The sequence below is a fragment of the Bombina bombina genome, chromosome 3 (assembly GCF_027579735.1).
Source record: "Bombina bombina isolate aBomBom1 chromosome 3, aBomBom1.pri, whole genome shotgun sequence".
Taxonomy (NCBI): Eukaryota; Metazoa; Chordata; class Amphibia; order Anura; family Bombinatoridae; genus Bombina; species Bombina bombina.
Window position 1 is genome coordinate 223,877,308 of NC_069501.1, and position 18,047 is coordinate 223,895,354.

General features: G+C 38.7%; 1 protein-coding gene across 9 annotated transcripts in view; it reads left to right on the forward strand.

The window, feature by feature from the left end:
* MYO18A (myosin XVIIIA) overlaps positions 1 to 18,047 on the forward strand; it is a 527,256-nt gene that overhangs the window by 462,445 nt on the left and 46,764 nt on the right. For 7 of the 9 annotated variants that reach the window (XM_053706166.1, XM_053706168.1, XM_053706169.1 and 4 more), the window contains one exon: positions 488 to 1,863. The exons of the other annotated variants lie outside the window; for them this stretch is intronic. In XM_053706166.1, the coding sequence (XP_053562141.1) occupies positions 488 to 1,859 (1,372 nt within the window). In that variant the 3' untranslated portion in view covers positions 1,860 to 1,863. The remainder of the gene's footprint in view (positions 1 to 487; positions 1,864 to 18,047) is intronic. 9 annotated transcript variants of the gene reach the window in all.

Below are 18,047 nucleotides of genomic sequence, written 5' to 3' on the forward strand. Positions count from 1 at the left end.
GACAGGTCAAAGCATAACCATCTTAAATAGCCAATGTCCACAAAGTCCTTTTTGTTAAAGCGTAATTTATTTTTAATCCACTGCTAACTTTATTGCTTCCAACCATTATCTTCATGCTAAAGTTTTATGTTTATACTGTAACTTGTTTAACTGCTGTCCAGTTAACATACCAATGGTAAAATATTTTTTATCCCATAAAATGTAGTAAAACATTTATAGCATTAACTATAAATCAATTCTGTTCTCCTATTTTCAGCCTTATAAAATTAAAATGTTCCCTTACACAGGTTATAAAATCTATATACTGTACAGGTATAATGTGTAAGATGGATATGACCTACTTTATTTCCTTACTACTTCTGTTTTTGTTCTTTTAATTTTCATATTTTTGTATCCTGATTTATCTGTATATCCTCTCACCTTTTACTTTCTTTGGCTTTTTTCATGTGTCTCATTTCATTCATGTCAAACTTTATGATAAAAAAAGACTTGGTCAAAGCACTGAGCTGAAGGAAGGAAAAGAAACGAAGGCAATCAAGCAAAGCAAAGAGCTAGAAGATAGGCCAATGTCTGTTATGAGCTCCCTCAGCTACCGAAAGAGGTCAAATATTAAGGACTCTATAGGTGGAAAGGGTGATGAGGATTCTTTGTTCTCCACTCTCAAAGAAAGATCAGAATCTCCAGATAGGTCTTTTCGAAAGGTACAGAGGGACTCAACAGGAAGTGTTCTTGATGACACAATATCAGTTAGTTCATGGAGGAAATCCCAAGGCAGTGAGGAACAGGATGACAGAGCTTCTATTGTTTCCCAGGCATTTACTGAGGCATCCAGCAGAGCACGTAGGGGTCTAGACAAACGATGGTCAGTTGCAAGCCCAGAGTTTGATAAAATGTCCGTTGTATCTAGTCGTTTATCTAGTAGGCGAGGCTTAGAAGATGATGATGATTCTAAATCAACATTGAGCTATGGTATATCTAGTCCTCCCATTCTAAGACGTAGTACATCAAAATTAGACGACCCGCTTAGTGGTTTATCCTCTGTGAGTCCATCACTAAGCAGAAGATCTGAATTTGGCTTGGAAAGCCCAACTCTAGGAAGTCGCACTGATACACGCTTGTCTCGAAGGAGCCCACTAGACGATTTTGATGATAGTGTTAGTATTGGCTTAAGTGACACCCGATCTGTATATAGTCATCACTCTTCTGGTCGTAGTTTTTCAGTGCCCCCACAACACAGAACGCCAGCTCCAGAAGAAAATGAGACAGAAAATCGAAACGTAAAGCCTGTCTCACATCGGAACTATTTGGATCCTGACTTAGAAGCTGCAATCAATGAGGTACTAAATTATAAACCTATAAAGTTCAAGAGAAAAAGCCTTGACCCTGATTCAGAAGAAGATACAAAGAGTGTGCGGAGTATGAAGAGTTTACATAGAGAGAAAGATGACTCCTCTTCTGGGCTAAAGAGATCAGCCTCTGCTATGGACTTTTCCAGAGCTCCTAGTAGAAAAAGCAAAGAATGGAAAAGCAGCTCTGAGTCTGAGGAGGATCGCAAGAAGAAGAATTCTAAGAAGCGCACCAAAAAGTCCAAAAAAAAGTCCAAAAAGAAGGAATCTGAATCTTCTTCATCCTCCTCTTCATCAGATTCTGAGTCATCCTCTGGCTCTACAGTATCGTACCGCAGTGGAGGCAGTGTGAAAAAGGGCCCTAAAAATAAGAATCTGAGTTCAGATGAAGAAAGACCTCAAGGATCTAAAGAGACAGAAAAAAATAAGCATTGCAAGAAAGAAACTAAGAAAAGAAAGAAACAAGTTGATAGTCTTATGATGAAGTACTTATACCGGCCAGAGAGTGATTAAGGCAGTAGGTGGACCTAGCATGACATGCATGGAGTGGAATTCTAATATTTACTTATGTTTTCATTTCTGTGGGTTTTGTTAACCAGTTTATTTAACATATTACATAACACAACATTCTCTTTTTATTCATATTTTATCATTTCTTACCAGATATCCAACTTTTTTTACTACGTTTTATCATAGCAGTTGTTTGGGAATATCATAATATATAGCTAGACGTTGTTGCATGCATAAGTGTGACTACAGAAATGTAATTTCTTAATTTTATTGCTATTAATGCTCCAATGACTTATTATTCAACATTTTCCACTTAAATTCCGTACAGTTGCTGTTAAACAATTTAAAAATATATCCTGATGTGCGCTAAAACAAACTTTTACAGCTTTAATTTAGTGATTATAAATCACATTGGATACATCCATATCCGCACAATGCATTTGCTTAGCCTTTTTGTTTATATATTTATCTTTGCAACTAACTCATTTTGTATCATTGGTAAAATGTTCTGTTTGTAACCCATTTCTCCAACATTGGTGTGTCCGGTCCACGGCGTCATCCTTACTTGTGGGATATTCTCTTCCCCAACAGGAAATGGCAAAGAGTCCCAGCAAAGCTGGTCACATGATCCCTCCTAGGCTCCGCCCACCCCAGTCATTCTCTTTGCCGTTGCACAGGCAACATCTCCACGGAGATGGTTAAGAGTTTTTTGGTGTTTAAATGTAGTTTTATTCTTCTATCAAGTGTTTGTTATTTTAAAATAGTGCTGGTATGTACTATTTACTCTGAAACAGAAAAGGATGAAGATTTCTGTTTGTAAGAGGAAGATGATTTTAGCAGACAGTAACTGAAATCAATTGCTGTTTCCACACAGGACTGTTGAGATGAAGTAACTTCAGTTGGGGGAAACAGTTAGCAGTCTTTTCTGCTTAAGGTATGACTAGCCATATTTCTAACAAGACCATGTAATGCTGGAAGGCTGTCATTTCCCCTCATGGGGACCAGTAAGCCATTTTCTTAGTTAAACATAAAAGAATACTGGTAGACATTTTTCTGGGCTAAAACAATTGCTTTACTAGGCATATTATGCAGATTCTAACTAATTATTGGTATTATAATCTTGGGGAACGTTTAGAAAAACGGCAGGCACTGTGTTGGACACCTTTTTCAGATGGGGGCCTTTCTAGTTATAGACAGAGCCTCATTCTGGGACTGTATAGGGGTTAAATGTAAAAACGGCTCCGGTTCCGTTAATTTAAGGGTTAAAGCTCTGAAATTTGGTGTGCAATACTTTTAATGCTTTAAGACACTGTGGTGAAATTTTGGTGAATTTTGAACAATTCCTTCATACTTTTTCACATATTCAGTAATAAAGTGTTTTCAGTTTGAAATTTAAAGTGACAGTAACGGTTTTATTTTAAAACGTTTTTTGTGCTTTGTTGACAAGTTTAAGCCTGTTTAACATGTCTGTACCATCAGATAAGCTATGTTCTATATGTATGAAAGCCAATGTGTCTCCCCATTTAAATTTATGTGATAATTGTGCCATAGTGTCCAAACAAAGTAAGGACAGTATTGCAACAGATAATGATATTGCCCAAGATGATTCCTCAAATGAGGGGAGTAAACATGATACTACATCATCCCCTACTGTGTCTACACCAGTTATGCCCACACAGGAGGCCCCTAGTACATCTAGTGCGCCAATACTTATTACCATGCAACAATTAACGGCTGTAATGGATAACTCCATAGCAAATCTTTTATCCAAAATGCCTACTTATCAGAGAAAGCGCGATTGCTCTGTTTTACACACTGAAGAGCAAGAGGACGCTGATGATAACTGTTCTGACATACCCTCACACCAATCTCAAGGGGCCATGAGGGAGGTTTTGTCTGATGGAGAAATTTCAGATTCAGGAAAAATTTCTCATCAAGCTGAACCTGATGTTGTGACATTTAAATTTAAATTAGAACATCTCCACGCACTGCTTAAGGAGGTGTTATCTACTCTGGATGATTGTGACAATTTGGTCATTCCAGAGAAATTATGTAAGATGGACAAGTTCCTAGAGGTTCCGGTGCCCCCCGACGCTTTTCCTATACCCAAGCGGGTGGCGGACATAGTAAATAAAGAGTGGGAAAGGCCCGGCATACCTTTTGTTCCCCCCCCTATATTTAAGAAATTATTTCCTATAGTCGACCCCAGAAAGGACTTATGGCAGACAGTCCCCAAGGTCGAGGGGGCGGTTTCTACTCTAAACAAAAGCACTACTATTCCTATCGAAGATAGTTGTGCTTTCAAAGATCCTATGGATAAGAAATTAGAGGGTTTGCTTAAAAAGATTTTTGTACAGCAAGGTTACCTTCTACAACCAATTTCATGCATTGTTCCTGTCACTTCGGCAGCGTGTTTCTGGTTCGAGGAACTAGAAAAATCGCTCAGTAAAGAATCTTCGTATGAGGAGGTTATGGACAGAGTTCAAGCACTTAAATTGGCTAACTCTTTTGTTTTAGATGCCGCTTTGCAATTAGCTAGATTAGCGGCGAAAAATTCAGGGTTTGCTATCGTGGCGCGCAGAGCGCTTTGGCTAAAGTCTTGGTCAGCGGATGTGTCTTCCAAGACAAAATTGCTTAACGTTCCTTTCAAAGGTAAAACATTATTTGGACCTGATTTGAAAGAGATTATTTCAGACATCACTGGGGGAAAGGGCCGCTCCCTCCCACAGGATAGGTCTTTTAAGGCTAAAAATAAGCCTAATTTTCGTCCCTTTCGCAGAAACGGACCAGTCTCTAATTCTGTATCCTCTAAGCAAGAGGGTAATACTTCACAACCCAAACCAGCCTGGAAACCAATGCAAGGCTGGAACAAGGGTAAGCAGGCCAAGAAGCCTACCACTGCTACCAAAACAGCATGAAGGGATAGCCCCCGATCCGGGACCGGATCTAGTGGGGGGCAGACTTTCTCTCTTTGCTCAGGCTTGGGCAAGAGATGTTCAGGATCCTTGGGCGCTAGAAATAGTTTCTCAAGGTTATCTCCTGGAATTCAAGGAACTACCCCCAAGGGGAAGGTTCCACAGGTCTCAATTATCTTCAAACCAAATAAAGAGACAGGCATTCTTACATTGTGTAGAAGACCTGTTAAAGATGGGAGTGATACATCCAGTTCCAATAAGAGAACAAGGAATGGGATTTTATTCCAATCTGTTCATAGTTCCCAAAAAAGAGGGAACATTCAGACCAATTTTGGATCTAAAGATCCTAAACAAATTTCTCAGGGTACCATCGTTCAAAATGGAAACTATTCGAACGATCCTACCTACTATCCAGGAAAATCAATTTATGACTACCGTGGATTTAAAGGATGCGTACCTACATATTCCTATCCACAAGGAACATCATCAGTTCCTAAGGTTCGCTTTTCTGGACAAGCATTACCAGTTTGTGGCACTTCCATTTGGATTAGCCACTGCTCTAAGGATTTTCACAAAGGTACTAGGGTCCCTTCTAGCGGTTCTAAGACCAAGGGGCATTGCAGTAGTACCTTACTTGGACGACATCCTGATTCAAGCGTCGTCCCTGTCAAAAGCAAAGGCTCATACGGACATCGTCCTAGCCTTTCTCAGATCTCACGGATGGAAGGTGAACAAAGAAAAAAGTTCTCTGTCCCCGTCAACAAGAGTTCCCTTCTTGGGAACAATAATAGATTCCTTAGAAATGAGGATTTTTCTGACAGAGGTCAGAAAATCAAAACTTCTAAGCTCTTGTCAAGTACTTCATTCTGTTCCTCGTCCTTCCATAGCGCAGTGCATGGAAGTAATAGGATTGATGGTTGCAACAATGGACATAGTTCCTTTTGCACGAATTCATCTAAGACCATTACAACTGTGCATGCTCAGACAGTGGAATGGGGATTATACAGACTTGTCTCCGACGATTCAAGTAGATCAAAAGACCAGAGATTCACTCCGTTGGTGGCTGACCCTGGACAATCTGTCACAGGGAATGAGCTTCCGCAGACCAGAGTGGGTCATTGTCACGACCGACGCCAGCCTAGTGGGCTGGGGCGTGGTCTGGGAATCCCTGAAAGCTCAGGGTCTATGGTCTCGGGAAGAGTCTCTTCTCCCGATAAACATTCTGGAACTGAGAGCGATATTCAATGCTCTCAGAGCTTGGCCTCAACTAGCAAAGGCCAAATTCATAAGGTTTCAGTCAGACAACATGACGACCGTTGCATATATCAATCATCAGGGGGGAACAAGGACTTCCCTGGCGATGAAAGAAGTGACCAAGATAATTCAATGGGCGGAGGATCACTCCTGCCACTTGTCTGCGATCCACATCCCAGGAGTGGAAAATTGGGAAGCGGATTTTCTGAGTCGTCAGACATTCCATCCGGGGGAGTGGGAACTCCATCCGGAAATCTTTGCCCAAATAACTCAATTATGGGGCATTCCAGACATCGATCTGATGGCGTCTCATCAGAACTTCAAGGTTCCTTGCTACGGGTCCAGATCCAGGGATCCCAAGGCGACCCTAGTAGATGCACTAGTAGCACCTTGGACCTTCAACCTAACTTATGTATTCCCACCGTTTCCTCTCATCCCCAGGCTGGTAGCCAGGATCAATCAGGAGAGGACCTCAGTGATCTTGATAGCTCCTGCGTGGCCACGCAGGACTTGGTATGCAGACCTGGTCAATATGTCATCGGCTCCACCATGGAAGCTACCTTTGAGACAGGACCTTCTTGTTCAGGGTCCATTCGAACATTCGAATCTGGTTTCCCTCCAACTGACGGCTTGGAGATTGAACGCTTGATTTTATCAAAGCGTGGGTTTTCAGATTCTGTAATAGATACTCTGATTCAGGCTAGAAAGCCTGTAACTAGAAAAATTTACCATAAAATATGGAAAAAATATATCTGTTGGTGTGAATCTAAAGGATTCCCATGGAACAAGATAACAATTCCTAAGATTCTATCCTTTCTACAAGAAGGTTTGGAGAAAGGATTATCTGCAAGTTCTCTTTATCTGTTTTACTTCACAAAAGACTGGCAGCTGTGCCAGATGTTCAAGCATTTGTTCAGGCTCTGGTTAGGATCAAGCCTGTTTACAGACCTTTGACTCCTCCCTGGAGTCTAAATCTAGTTCTTTCAGTTCTTCAAGGGGTTCCGTTTGAACCCTTACATTCCGTAGATATTAAGTTATTATCTTGGAAAGTTTTGTTTTTGGTTGCAATTTCTTCTGCTAGAAGAGTTTCAGAGTTATCTGCTCTGCAGTGTTCTCCGCCCTTTCTGGTGTTCCATGCAGATAAGGTGGTTTTGCGTACTAAGCCTGGTTTTCTTCCGAAAGTTGTTTCCAACAAAAATATTAACCAGGAGATAGTTGTACCTTCTTTGTGTCCGAATCCAGTTTCAAAGAAGGAACGTTTGTTACACAATTTGGACCTAGTCCGTGCTCTAAAATTCTATTTAGAGGCTACTAAAGATTTCAGACAAACATCTTCCTTGTTTGTTGTTTATTCTGGTAAAAGGAGAGGTCAAAAAGCGACTTCTACCTCTCTTTCCTTTTGGCTTAAAAGCATTATCCGATTGGCTTATGAGACTGCCAGACGGCAGCCTCCTGAAAGAATCACAGCTCACTCCACTAGGGCTGTGGCTTCCACATGGGCCTTCAAGAACGAGGCTTCTGTTGACCAGATATGTAAGGCAGCGACTTGGTCTTCACTGCACACTTTTGCCAAATTTTACAAATTTGATACTTTTGCTTCTTCGGAGGCTATTTTTGGGAGAAAGGTTTTGCAAGCCGTGGTGCCTTCCATTTAGGTGACCTGATTTGCTCCCTCCCTTCATCCGTGTCCTAAAGCTTTGGTATTGGTTCCCACAAGTAAGGATGACGCCGTGGACCGGACACACCAATGTTGGAGAAAACAGAATTTATGCTTACCTGATAAATTACTTTCTCCAACGGTGTGTCCGGTCCACGGCCCGCCCTGGTTTTTTAATCAGGTCTGATGAATTATTTTCTCTAACTACAGTCACCACGGTATCATATGGTTTCTCCTATATATATTTCCTCCTGTCCGTCGGTCGAATGACTGGGGTGGGCGGAGCCTAGGAGGGATCATGTGACCAGCTTTGCTGGGACTCTTTGCCATTTCCTGTTGGGGAAGAGAATATCCCACAAGTAAGGATGACGCCGTGGACCGGACACACCGTTGGAGAAAGTAATTTATCAGGTAAGCATAAATTCTGTTTTTTTACTATTGAGGTAAAGAAGGGTAAAAATCGACCGCTTTTTGATTCTTTTTTTAAGCTATATTTAATTTTTAGTCTATATTTATATCTGATAGTTGTCTTTTTACAGAAGATGTCACTATGTATTTAGGGTCAGGAAACCTTAAATGAACAGAAATCTTTAGGAATCGATTTTGACAGGAGTGTTTTAAAAGGGAGATTATAGGGTTCACTGAAATGCACATTAGTGCATTTGATTTATTTTTAGTATACATTTTGTTTTATATAATTTAATCTTCATTCAGCCACAAGTGATCTGTTTCTTGTATTGCACCAAGACAGAGTTAGTGATAACCGTATACTAAATGTTAACACTTTATACATATTTGTTAAAATACCTGTTTCTTTCATACAGGTGGTGAGAGTCCATGATCCATTACTCTTGGGAATTAGTCTTCCTTACCACTAGGAGGAGACAGATTCCCGAACCCCAAGAGCTCTATAAAACCCCTCCCACCTCACATGTACCTCAGCCTTTACTTTTCCTCTGCTGTAGTTGGTCAAAGAATGAAGATATGCATTTGATTCTTCAAAGAGAGGGGTTCTCACTCTATAATGATTTCCAGTTTCCCCCCCAGAGTACAGTGCTTGTCAGAGGGATGTATATGTGGTATGGTTTGTGGAACTTTTTTCACCTCATGGGAAATCTGTCACAGACACTACATAATCGGTCGCAGGGACTTTTCTTTTGCCGCCTCCTATGGATCTACAATATACTCCTACTCTATAACCTCCGCTGAATATGTTTCAGTACTGGTTTAGCTATCTACTGGTTGACGAGTGTCTCTTGCTAAGTATAATTTTTTTAACGTTTAGACACTCTATAGCCTTGTTATGGGCATTTATTTATATATATATATATATATATATATATATATATATATATATATATTTATGCGTGTGAGACACATGTTTTAAAATGTCAAGGCATTCAGACCAACCTAATGCTACTTCTGTAGGTATTACTGCTCCTTCTGATTGTTCATTACAGGAGAATCTCATCAAAGCTGCTATTTCTGAGGCACTGGCGGGCTGCTCCCGCCTTCAAGTAATCATAAAAGGTCAGTTCAGATTTTACCTTCTACTAGTCAAGGATAATGTTAGGTCTTCAGAACGTGAAGTTTCCTCTGGTGATAATGAGTCCTTTTCTGATGTTGAATCAGACTTTTTTTTTTTAAAGTTGAACATATTTGTTCTATTTTGAAGGAGGTTTTACTTACTTTAGGGGTTAAAGATTCTAAGGCTTCTGAAGATAAGCCTTGTAATTGTTTAAGTTCAGTTTTAAAGACTGTTGTTAAACTGCCTGAGATATTTCCTATCCCTGATGCAGTTTCTGACATGATTTCTAGGGAATGGTCCAAGCCATGTAAATTATTTAAACCTTCTTCAAGGTTTAAAAAGTTGTATCCTTTACCTGCTGCTAATGTTGAATTGTGGGAAACTGTTCCTAAAGTTGATGGGGCAATTTCGACTCTGGCTAAGCGTACTACTATCCCTTTGGAAGACAGTACTTCTTTGAAAGACCCTTTGGATAGAAAATTAGAGTATTTTCATAGAAGGGCCTTTTTACAAGCAGGGTATTTGCTTAGGCCTATTATTTATATTGCTGATGTGGTAGCTGCTTCAACTTACTAGTTACCTAGTGGTTTAGAACAGTGTTCTGATGACTCTGCTAGTGAAAATCTGTTGGGCTTACTTAAAAGTGCCAGTTCTTTTATTTTTGATGCTGTGTTTGATGTTATAAAGATCAATATCAAAAGCATGTCTGACAGTCCTTGCTAAGAGAGTCCTGTGGTTAAATGGACATAAAACCCAAAATGTTTCTTTCATTATACAGATACATCATTTAATTTTAAACAACTTTGCAAGTTACTTCTATTATCACATTTGATTAATTATCTTGGTGTCCTTTATTGAAGGAGCATCAATGCATTACTGAGAGCAAACCAAACACATTGGTATAATTGTACAGCCACCAATCAGCAGCTAGTTCCCAGCTCCTGAACCTACCTAGGTATACTGTTTAACAAAAGATAACAAGAGAGCAAAGTAAATTAGATAATAGAAATAAATGGGAAAGTTGTTTAAAATTGTATGCTCTATCACTGGTTTTTAAACCTGTTTTCAAGCCTCCCCAACAGGACAGGTTTTCTGGATTACCTTGGGTGAGAGCAGGTAAAATAGCCATGTTTACTAATCAGCTGATTATTTCACCTGTGCTCCAGTTCAGATATCCTCAAAATGTGACCTGTTTGGGAGGCCTTGAAAACCAGTGCTCTATATGAATCATGAAAGAATGTTTTTGTGTTTTTTTTTTTTGTTTGTTTTTTTAAAAAACTATTTATTTGCAGGCAGGATTCAAAACAGAAAAAAACCATGAGGGAATGGGGAGAAAAAAGATACAGGAAAAAAAGAAGCATTACATCATGTCAAAATAAAATCATAGTTCCACATAATTCTTCAGTTCAATAATTCTTCTAAACTTTCACATTCCACAAAAAAAAGATTTAAATTATATTAGTAACCTTAACCTTTTTTATTACAAAGGAAGTGGGGAGGGAAAAGTCGAGAAAGGGAGGGAAAAAAAGGGGGGGGGGGGTAGAAAAAGTCCTTGAGCAGCTTCAATTAAATAGCTTCAGTATACCCCCCACTTCCCCCTTCCTGATCATTTTCAAAGACTCTCTTAGTATTCACCAAACTCCAATAAGTACTAATTCTGTGATATCCTGTTCTGCCTTTGTCAAGGCTTTAATAAATATTGACCATTTTCTAAAAAAATTAATATATTTCTGACTCATTAATATATGTATCTCTTTGTTCCAGCATACATCGTTTTTTTAATAAATTCTATTATTTCAGAGAACTTTAGTATATGCTTATCTTTCCATGTATGGAAAATTAGGCTTCTGATTGCAAACAATATAGAGTTAATACATTTGTTTTCTTCAGACTTCCTTCGAGAAGTAGAAAGAAAGAAAAGTTCAGATATGTTAAATTTGAAATATGCTACCCTTATTTTCTTTTGAACCCAGTGTTCCATTCTCCCCCCAAAGTTGCTTAATTTTAGGGCAATCCCATAACATATGAAGTATATCAGCTTCTGGAAATTGACACTTTGGACATTTATTAAAATTTATATTGTGCCATTTATAACCTTTATTGGGTGTATAATATGATATATACAATAATTTCAGGTGTTATTCTCTCCAAGTAGCAGAAATAGTAGTATTTTGAACTTTGTTAATAGAACCTCCAATAATCTCTTCATTTACATTACTAAAATAACCTTGCCATTTAGCAGCAATGTACATTAAATTCCTGTCTCCATTTATGGAGGAGAGAATCTTATAACAGGGAGATATAGAAAATAAACCCTTCTTGACAATCTCAACCCATGCATCTAGCTTGCCCCAATCCCAACCATGAATAGAGATATTAGTAATGCAATGCCTAACCTGTAAATAAGCGAAAAAATCTTTATTATCAAGTAAAAATTCATTTTTCAAGTCAAGAAAAGTTCTAACATTTTGGGTGTCTTTACTTATAAGCTGGTTTAATTTGAGGAGTCCGGACATTGCCCATCTATTAAAAACATCAGATTGAATCCCTGCAGGAAATTCAGGGTTACCTATAACAATTTGATGATCAGCGATATGAAACTTAAGACATAAGATTGTACATATCTTATGCCAAGCTTAATAAGTTTTGTATGGAACTTGTTTTTTTTTATTAGTTTAGGAAGATTTTTAGGAGGACAATGAAGCAATGGTATTAATGAGTATGGATATATTATATTTTGCTCTAACTCACACAGAGAAAAATAGCTAGAATTTGCTAGCCACCCTACTACCATTTTCCCTAATGAGACTAAATTATACAATTCTAGGTGTGGCAAGGCAAATCCATTATATTTTTTGGCAGAAAAAGTGTTTTGTTTTTTTTGCTATTCTAGGTTTTTTCCCTTCCCAGATAAAATATGATAAAGCGACATAATACTCATATGCTAAATCACTTGAAACTGATGCAGTATAACTGTAAAAAAACTGCCAGGAAAATATCACCTGAACATCTCTATGTAAAAAACGAAGATATTTTACCTCACAATTTCCTCAGCTCACCAGAGTAAGTCCTGTTTAAAAGGTTATAGTTCAGCTGCTGTCCAGCTGCAGGTAAAAAAAAAAAATTAAGAAATAAACTGCTGCCAATCAGCATCAACAGTGCTGAGGTCATGAACTCTTATACTGTGATCTCATGAGATTTCACAGTAAACTTCCTTAAACTGAATAGGGAAATATGTGTGCATGAGGCTCACTACTTTGCCTGTCCCAGGACAGACATACTGATTTGCTGCTTAAAGTCCTTTGCAATGGGGTGTGAATACTTTTGAGGTAAAATCTTTCTTTTTTACATTGAGATGTTCAGGTGATATTTTCTAGTCCGCTTTTTACAGCTATGCTGCATTACTTTCAAGTGTTTCAACATGTGGGTATCGTGGTCTTTATTTCTAAGGCAAATTGAGATATTCTGTAGTATATATAAATTTTTAGTGAGAGAGATCATCTTGAAAAGGGCTATACGTCCTGACATAGATAAAGGAAAATTATGCCAGTGTTTCAGATCTTCTTTAGTTTTAGTCAGTATGGATGTGATCTTAAGTCTATACCAATCAATTGGATCTAATGAGAATAATTTTCTGAGATATTTAAAGGATAACAGATCTAAATGGGATGTCATAAAGAATCTTAGTCTTTTTTTTAACCAAACGATTTCTGACTTAGCTGTGTTTACTCTGTATTCTAAATATGAGCTAAACAACTCTATATTTTGTATAAGGTTTAAAACATTCTTGTAGGGATTAAAAATATAAGATAAAAGGTCATCCGTATATAATGCAACTTTTGCTTCTTTTTACCTATTTTAATACCTTCTACTTGTTGACGAATCAGTATAGCAAGTGATTCTATGGCTATGATAAATAAGAGGTGAAAGTGGACATCCTTGTCTCGTTCTTGGTTTTAATGTTATACCCTGGATAATTGACCATTAATCAACATTGAGATCTTTGGATTGTTATACATGTTTTTAACAAATTGTAAGAAACATCCCTGTAGGTCAAATCTCTCCAGAGAAAAAAATACATGATCATGTTGTACTGAATGGAATGCCTTCTCTGCATCCAAAGAAATAACAGCCATGTCAGGTTTATCTATTTTCTTTTTTAAATTAAGGTAGTCTATTATTAAAACAAGTTCTCTAATTTTTGTGGCAGCATTCCTACCTTTAAGGAATCCCACTTGATCTATATGGATCACCTGATTTAAGGTAGTTTGAAGTCTTCTGGCTATTTTAGACATCAAGATTTTATAATCCCTGTTAAGGAGAGCAATTGGTCTATATGAACTCATATCATATGGATCTTTCCCTTGTTTCAAAATCAATGTAGTCCAGGATGCAGAGAAGGCATAGGAACATGGTTTATTCTCTATATTATATACTAGCAGGGGGGTGTCAATCAACCCGATCGTATTCGATCAGGTTGATTTCTGTCCGCCGCCTCAGAGCAGGCAGAGAGGTTATGGAGCTTGATAAATATGCCCCCATGTCAGAAGCACTGCTGCAAGACTGTCACACTTAAGAGGCTGTGCCTTTTCAACAGCAAGGATCCGGGAGGGTAAGACCTTTTTTATATATACATTTTAAAACGTTATACAGGGTCACAGTGTGGCTCCTTTATACCTCAATAGGATCACGGGTTAATATCTTCTTCAGGGAGATTTTAACAGTTTGGGGATTTATATCAGCTTAATGTAAGAGTTTTTTTAGGCTCATAGGCTGTGTGTTTTTGACTTGGAACAAACAGGTTTCACTTTCGTGTTTTAAAGTGTTGCACAGCTCAAAATAGCTTGGCAACGTTTTTCATAGCAGGGGAAGTTGCTGGTTCGACACTCTGTCTGAGCTCATTGAGGTGGAGACTCCCCTCGAGAATATTCAGGAGAGAATTAAGGCACTGAGAATTGCTAACTCCATCTGTGACACGAATATGCAGATTATTTGCATAAATGCTAAGGCCGCTGGCTTTGCGGTTCTAGCCCTCCGGGCTCTCTGGTTGAAGTCTTGGTTTGTGGATATGACTTCTAAATCCAGACTCCTTTCTCTTCCCTTCAAGGGGAAGATTTTATTCAGTCCAGGGTTGGACTCCATTATCTCTATGGTTACCGGAGGGAAAGGTGCCTTCCTTCCGCAAGATAAGAAGAAAAGGCCTAAGGGACGGCAACTGTCTAATTTTCGTTTCTTTTGTGCTGGCAAGTCGCAACGACAGCAGTCCTCTTCCAAGTCTGAGCAGCCCAAGAGTACTTGGAGCCCGCTCACTCCTGGAATTGGTCCAAACAGACTAAGAAGCCCACCAAGAACAAATCGGCATGAAGGGGCGGCCCTCAATCCGGGATCAGATCCAGTAGTGGGCAGACTCTTTTTTTTTTCAGACGCTTGGTTCCAGGATGTACAGGATCCTTGGGTCCTGGAGGTTGTATCTCAAGGATACAGGATAGGAATCAAGTTTCATCCGCCATGGGGCAGATTCTTACTCTCCAGTCTTTTGACAAGACCAGAAAAGAGGGCTGCCACCTTAGATTGCATATGGGATCTCTACTCTCTAGGAGTAATTGTCCTGGTTCCTACAGCAGAACGAGGTTTGGGGTTTTATTCAAACATTTTCGTGGTTCCAAAGAAGGAGGGAACTTTACATCCAATTCTGGACCTAAAGTGCTTAAACAAGTTTCTGAGTGTTCCCTCTTTCAAGATGGAAACAATCTGGTCAATCCTGCCTCTGGTTCAGGAAGGACAGTTTATGACCACAATAGACCTGAAGGATGCATACCTTCACTTCCCGATACACAGGGAACATTTTCAATTCCTGAGGTTTGCTTTTCTGGATCAACACTTCCAGTTCATAGCCCTTCCGTTGCCCTAGCTACTGCTCCAAGGATATTTACAAATGTTCTGGGGGCTCTTCTAACTGGAACACGAGGTATTGCAGTAGGGCCTTACCTGGATAATTTCTTGGTACAGGCACCATCTTTTAGTCTACCGGAAGATTATTCGGAGTCCCTTCTCAGTCTTCTTCGATTACATGGATGGAAGATAAACTTGGAAAAGAGTTCTCTTACTCCAAGTACAAGGGTGAATATCCTGGGAACTATAATAGACTCCGTATCCATGAGAATATTCCTCACAGACCAGAGACGTTGCAAGCTAACTTCTGCATGTCTTGCCCTCCAGGCCTCCTTGAGACCCTCAGTGGCTCAGTGTATGGAGGTAATCGGACTCATGGTGTCCTGCATGGACATCATTCCTTTTGCCAGATTCCATCTCAGACCCTTACAACTATGCATGCTGAGACAATGGAACAGTGACCATTCAGATCTGTCTCAACAGATTCGGCTGGACAGCCTGATGAGAGACTCGCTCTCCTGGTGGCTCTGTCCAGATTATTTATCCCAAGGCACATTCTTTTTAAAACCGTCTTGGAAAATTGGGACTACGGACGCAAGCCATTTGGGGTGCCAAGAAGGCACATGGTCTGTGGACTCAGGAGGAGTCCTCCCTTCCAATCAATATTTTGGAACTCCGGCAATCTTCAATGCCTTGAAGGCTTGGCCCCTTCTGGGTTCGTCCCAGTTTATCAGATTCCAATCAGACAATATAACCTTGCTTGCCTATATCGACCATCAAGGGGGAACAAAATGTTCCTTGGCGATGAGAGAAGTATCTCAGATACTAGAGTGTGCCGAGACTCACAAATGTATGCGGTCAGCGATCCATATTCCGGGTGTGGACAACTGGGAAGCGGACTTCCTCAGCAGGCAATCCTTTCACCTAGGGGAATGGTCTGTTCACCCGAGGTGTTTGCAGAGATATGCAGCGAGTGGGGGACACTGGAGATACATCTCATGTCATCCTGCCTCAATACCAAGTTAATCAAAAATAATAAGAGACAGTGGGCGCATAAAGCGGGGGGTTAAGTGGATATGTCTATTGAGAAATTTAGATAAGTTTATTTAAAAATAACTTCAAATGTACCGTTAATATATAATCATAAATGTTTATTAAAATACTTAAATGAACTAATATTTGGTCCAATTATACTCAAAAAAATATAAATAGTAATACTCAGAAAAAAATAAATAGTAATACTCAGAAAAAATACTTCAGAAAAAATAATAAAACACAGAAAAAATATTATTCAATCACTCCCAACTATAATTGTTCAAACAGCCATTCACACAATTCCTTAAAACAATAAAATGATCCAAATTAATATATGCAATATAATGCTGGAAAATCACACTGATAGCATGAAGTGTTAACACACTTCTAAAGATAACTTAAAATGGAGTGTCTATTTCTTTAGAAGTCTGTAAAGTGGGGTATATAACAGGCCCGCTACAACAGGGTTAAATGCAGAGTTTATAGTCTCTTCCAAGAAATGATCCCAAATGTAAACAGCCAACAGCCGTCGGTATTTAACACCGGCGCTGTGTCAGATTTGCCGTAAATGTTTATGCAAAGAACAGGGATAATTTGCCTCTCTTAGTTTTTTCGTTATTGATTTGTGGGACTTAAGGCTATCCGCCTTCTTACCGTGGCTCCACTCTGTGTCTCAGCCGCTCTGCTCAAACAAACAGCCGACCGCAGCTGGCGGTCTCCAAGATTTCTACGTCACCTGGTTTCCGGAACCTCCAGGTTTGTTCAGACTTGCGCAAGTCTACTGAGAGGTATTGAAAACCTCCGATTCCGTTACCGCTCTTCAGTACTCACACAGTACGCGGTATGGAGTTAAACTTATCTAAATTTCTCAATAGACATATCCACTTAACCCCCCGCTTTATGCGCCCACTGTCTCTTATTATTTTTGATTGATTTAAATTGATACTATCTAGGAAGGGGATAGTTTCTGCAGTGAGGCAGTGGAGGTCCCATCTCATTAAGATGGACAATTATAGAAATACCAAACAAGGGTAACTCAGATACAGATAATAATTTAGCATTAAGAGAAGTATTTTGGATTCATAAACTGAAGACCAGAATACCAACTGGTCTAAATAGTGAATATGATCTGATCAATTTCTGGCAAAGATAAGATCAGAAATAGATAAAATACTGAAGCAACAGTCTAAATAGGGATGTAAGTAAGTATATTGTAGACTGAAATAATGAGAAAGACTTATGTATTTGTGATTCACAATTTTCTATCTTTTGAAAAAAACATTTCTTAGTTTTTCAACAAACGATAGTGGAAAACAAAGTAACCTGTAAAAATGTAAGTGGATAAAATAGAACATAGTGAACAATTCACAATAAAGTTAACATTGCAAGGTCTCTGCAAGAAACTAATGAAATAAACTAAAAACTAAACACAAGTGTATTGGGAAGATTAAGAACACTAATCTAGAGCACAAAAGGGGTCACTTTATAATCTCAAGTTTCTAAGCACTCAGTAACAATAAAATATTAAATTAGTCTAAACAGAAATGTAAGTTAAAATATTGAGATAATGAGAGAGGTTCCACTATTGATTCACAATCTCTATGTTTCTCTTTAACAAAAGATGGTGGAAAACAAAGTAAATAGGAAAAATATCCAATTTAGTGAACATTTATAACAAATCTATTTTGTGTACAATTTCTTTAACAGTGCTTAATCATATATCTGAAAGCTCCGGTACATATTTTAAGAAACAGTGAAAAATTAAATGATGAATTTACCAACAAAACATTAAAGTGTAAAAGACTATCAATATTGTAAGGACATTAGAAAGGCAAACTATATTTAAAGCATAGAACAGGTATAACCTATCGTTACATTGATTTACTTAGTTTCGTTAAGTTAAAAGCTTT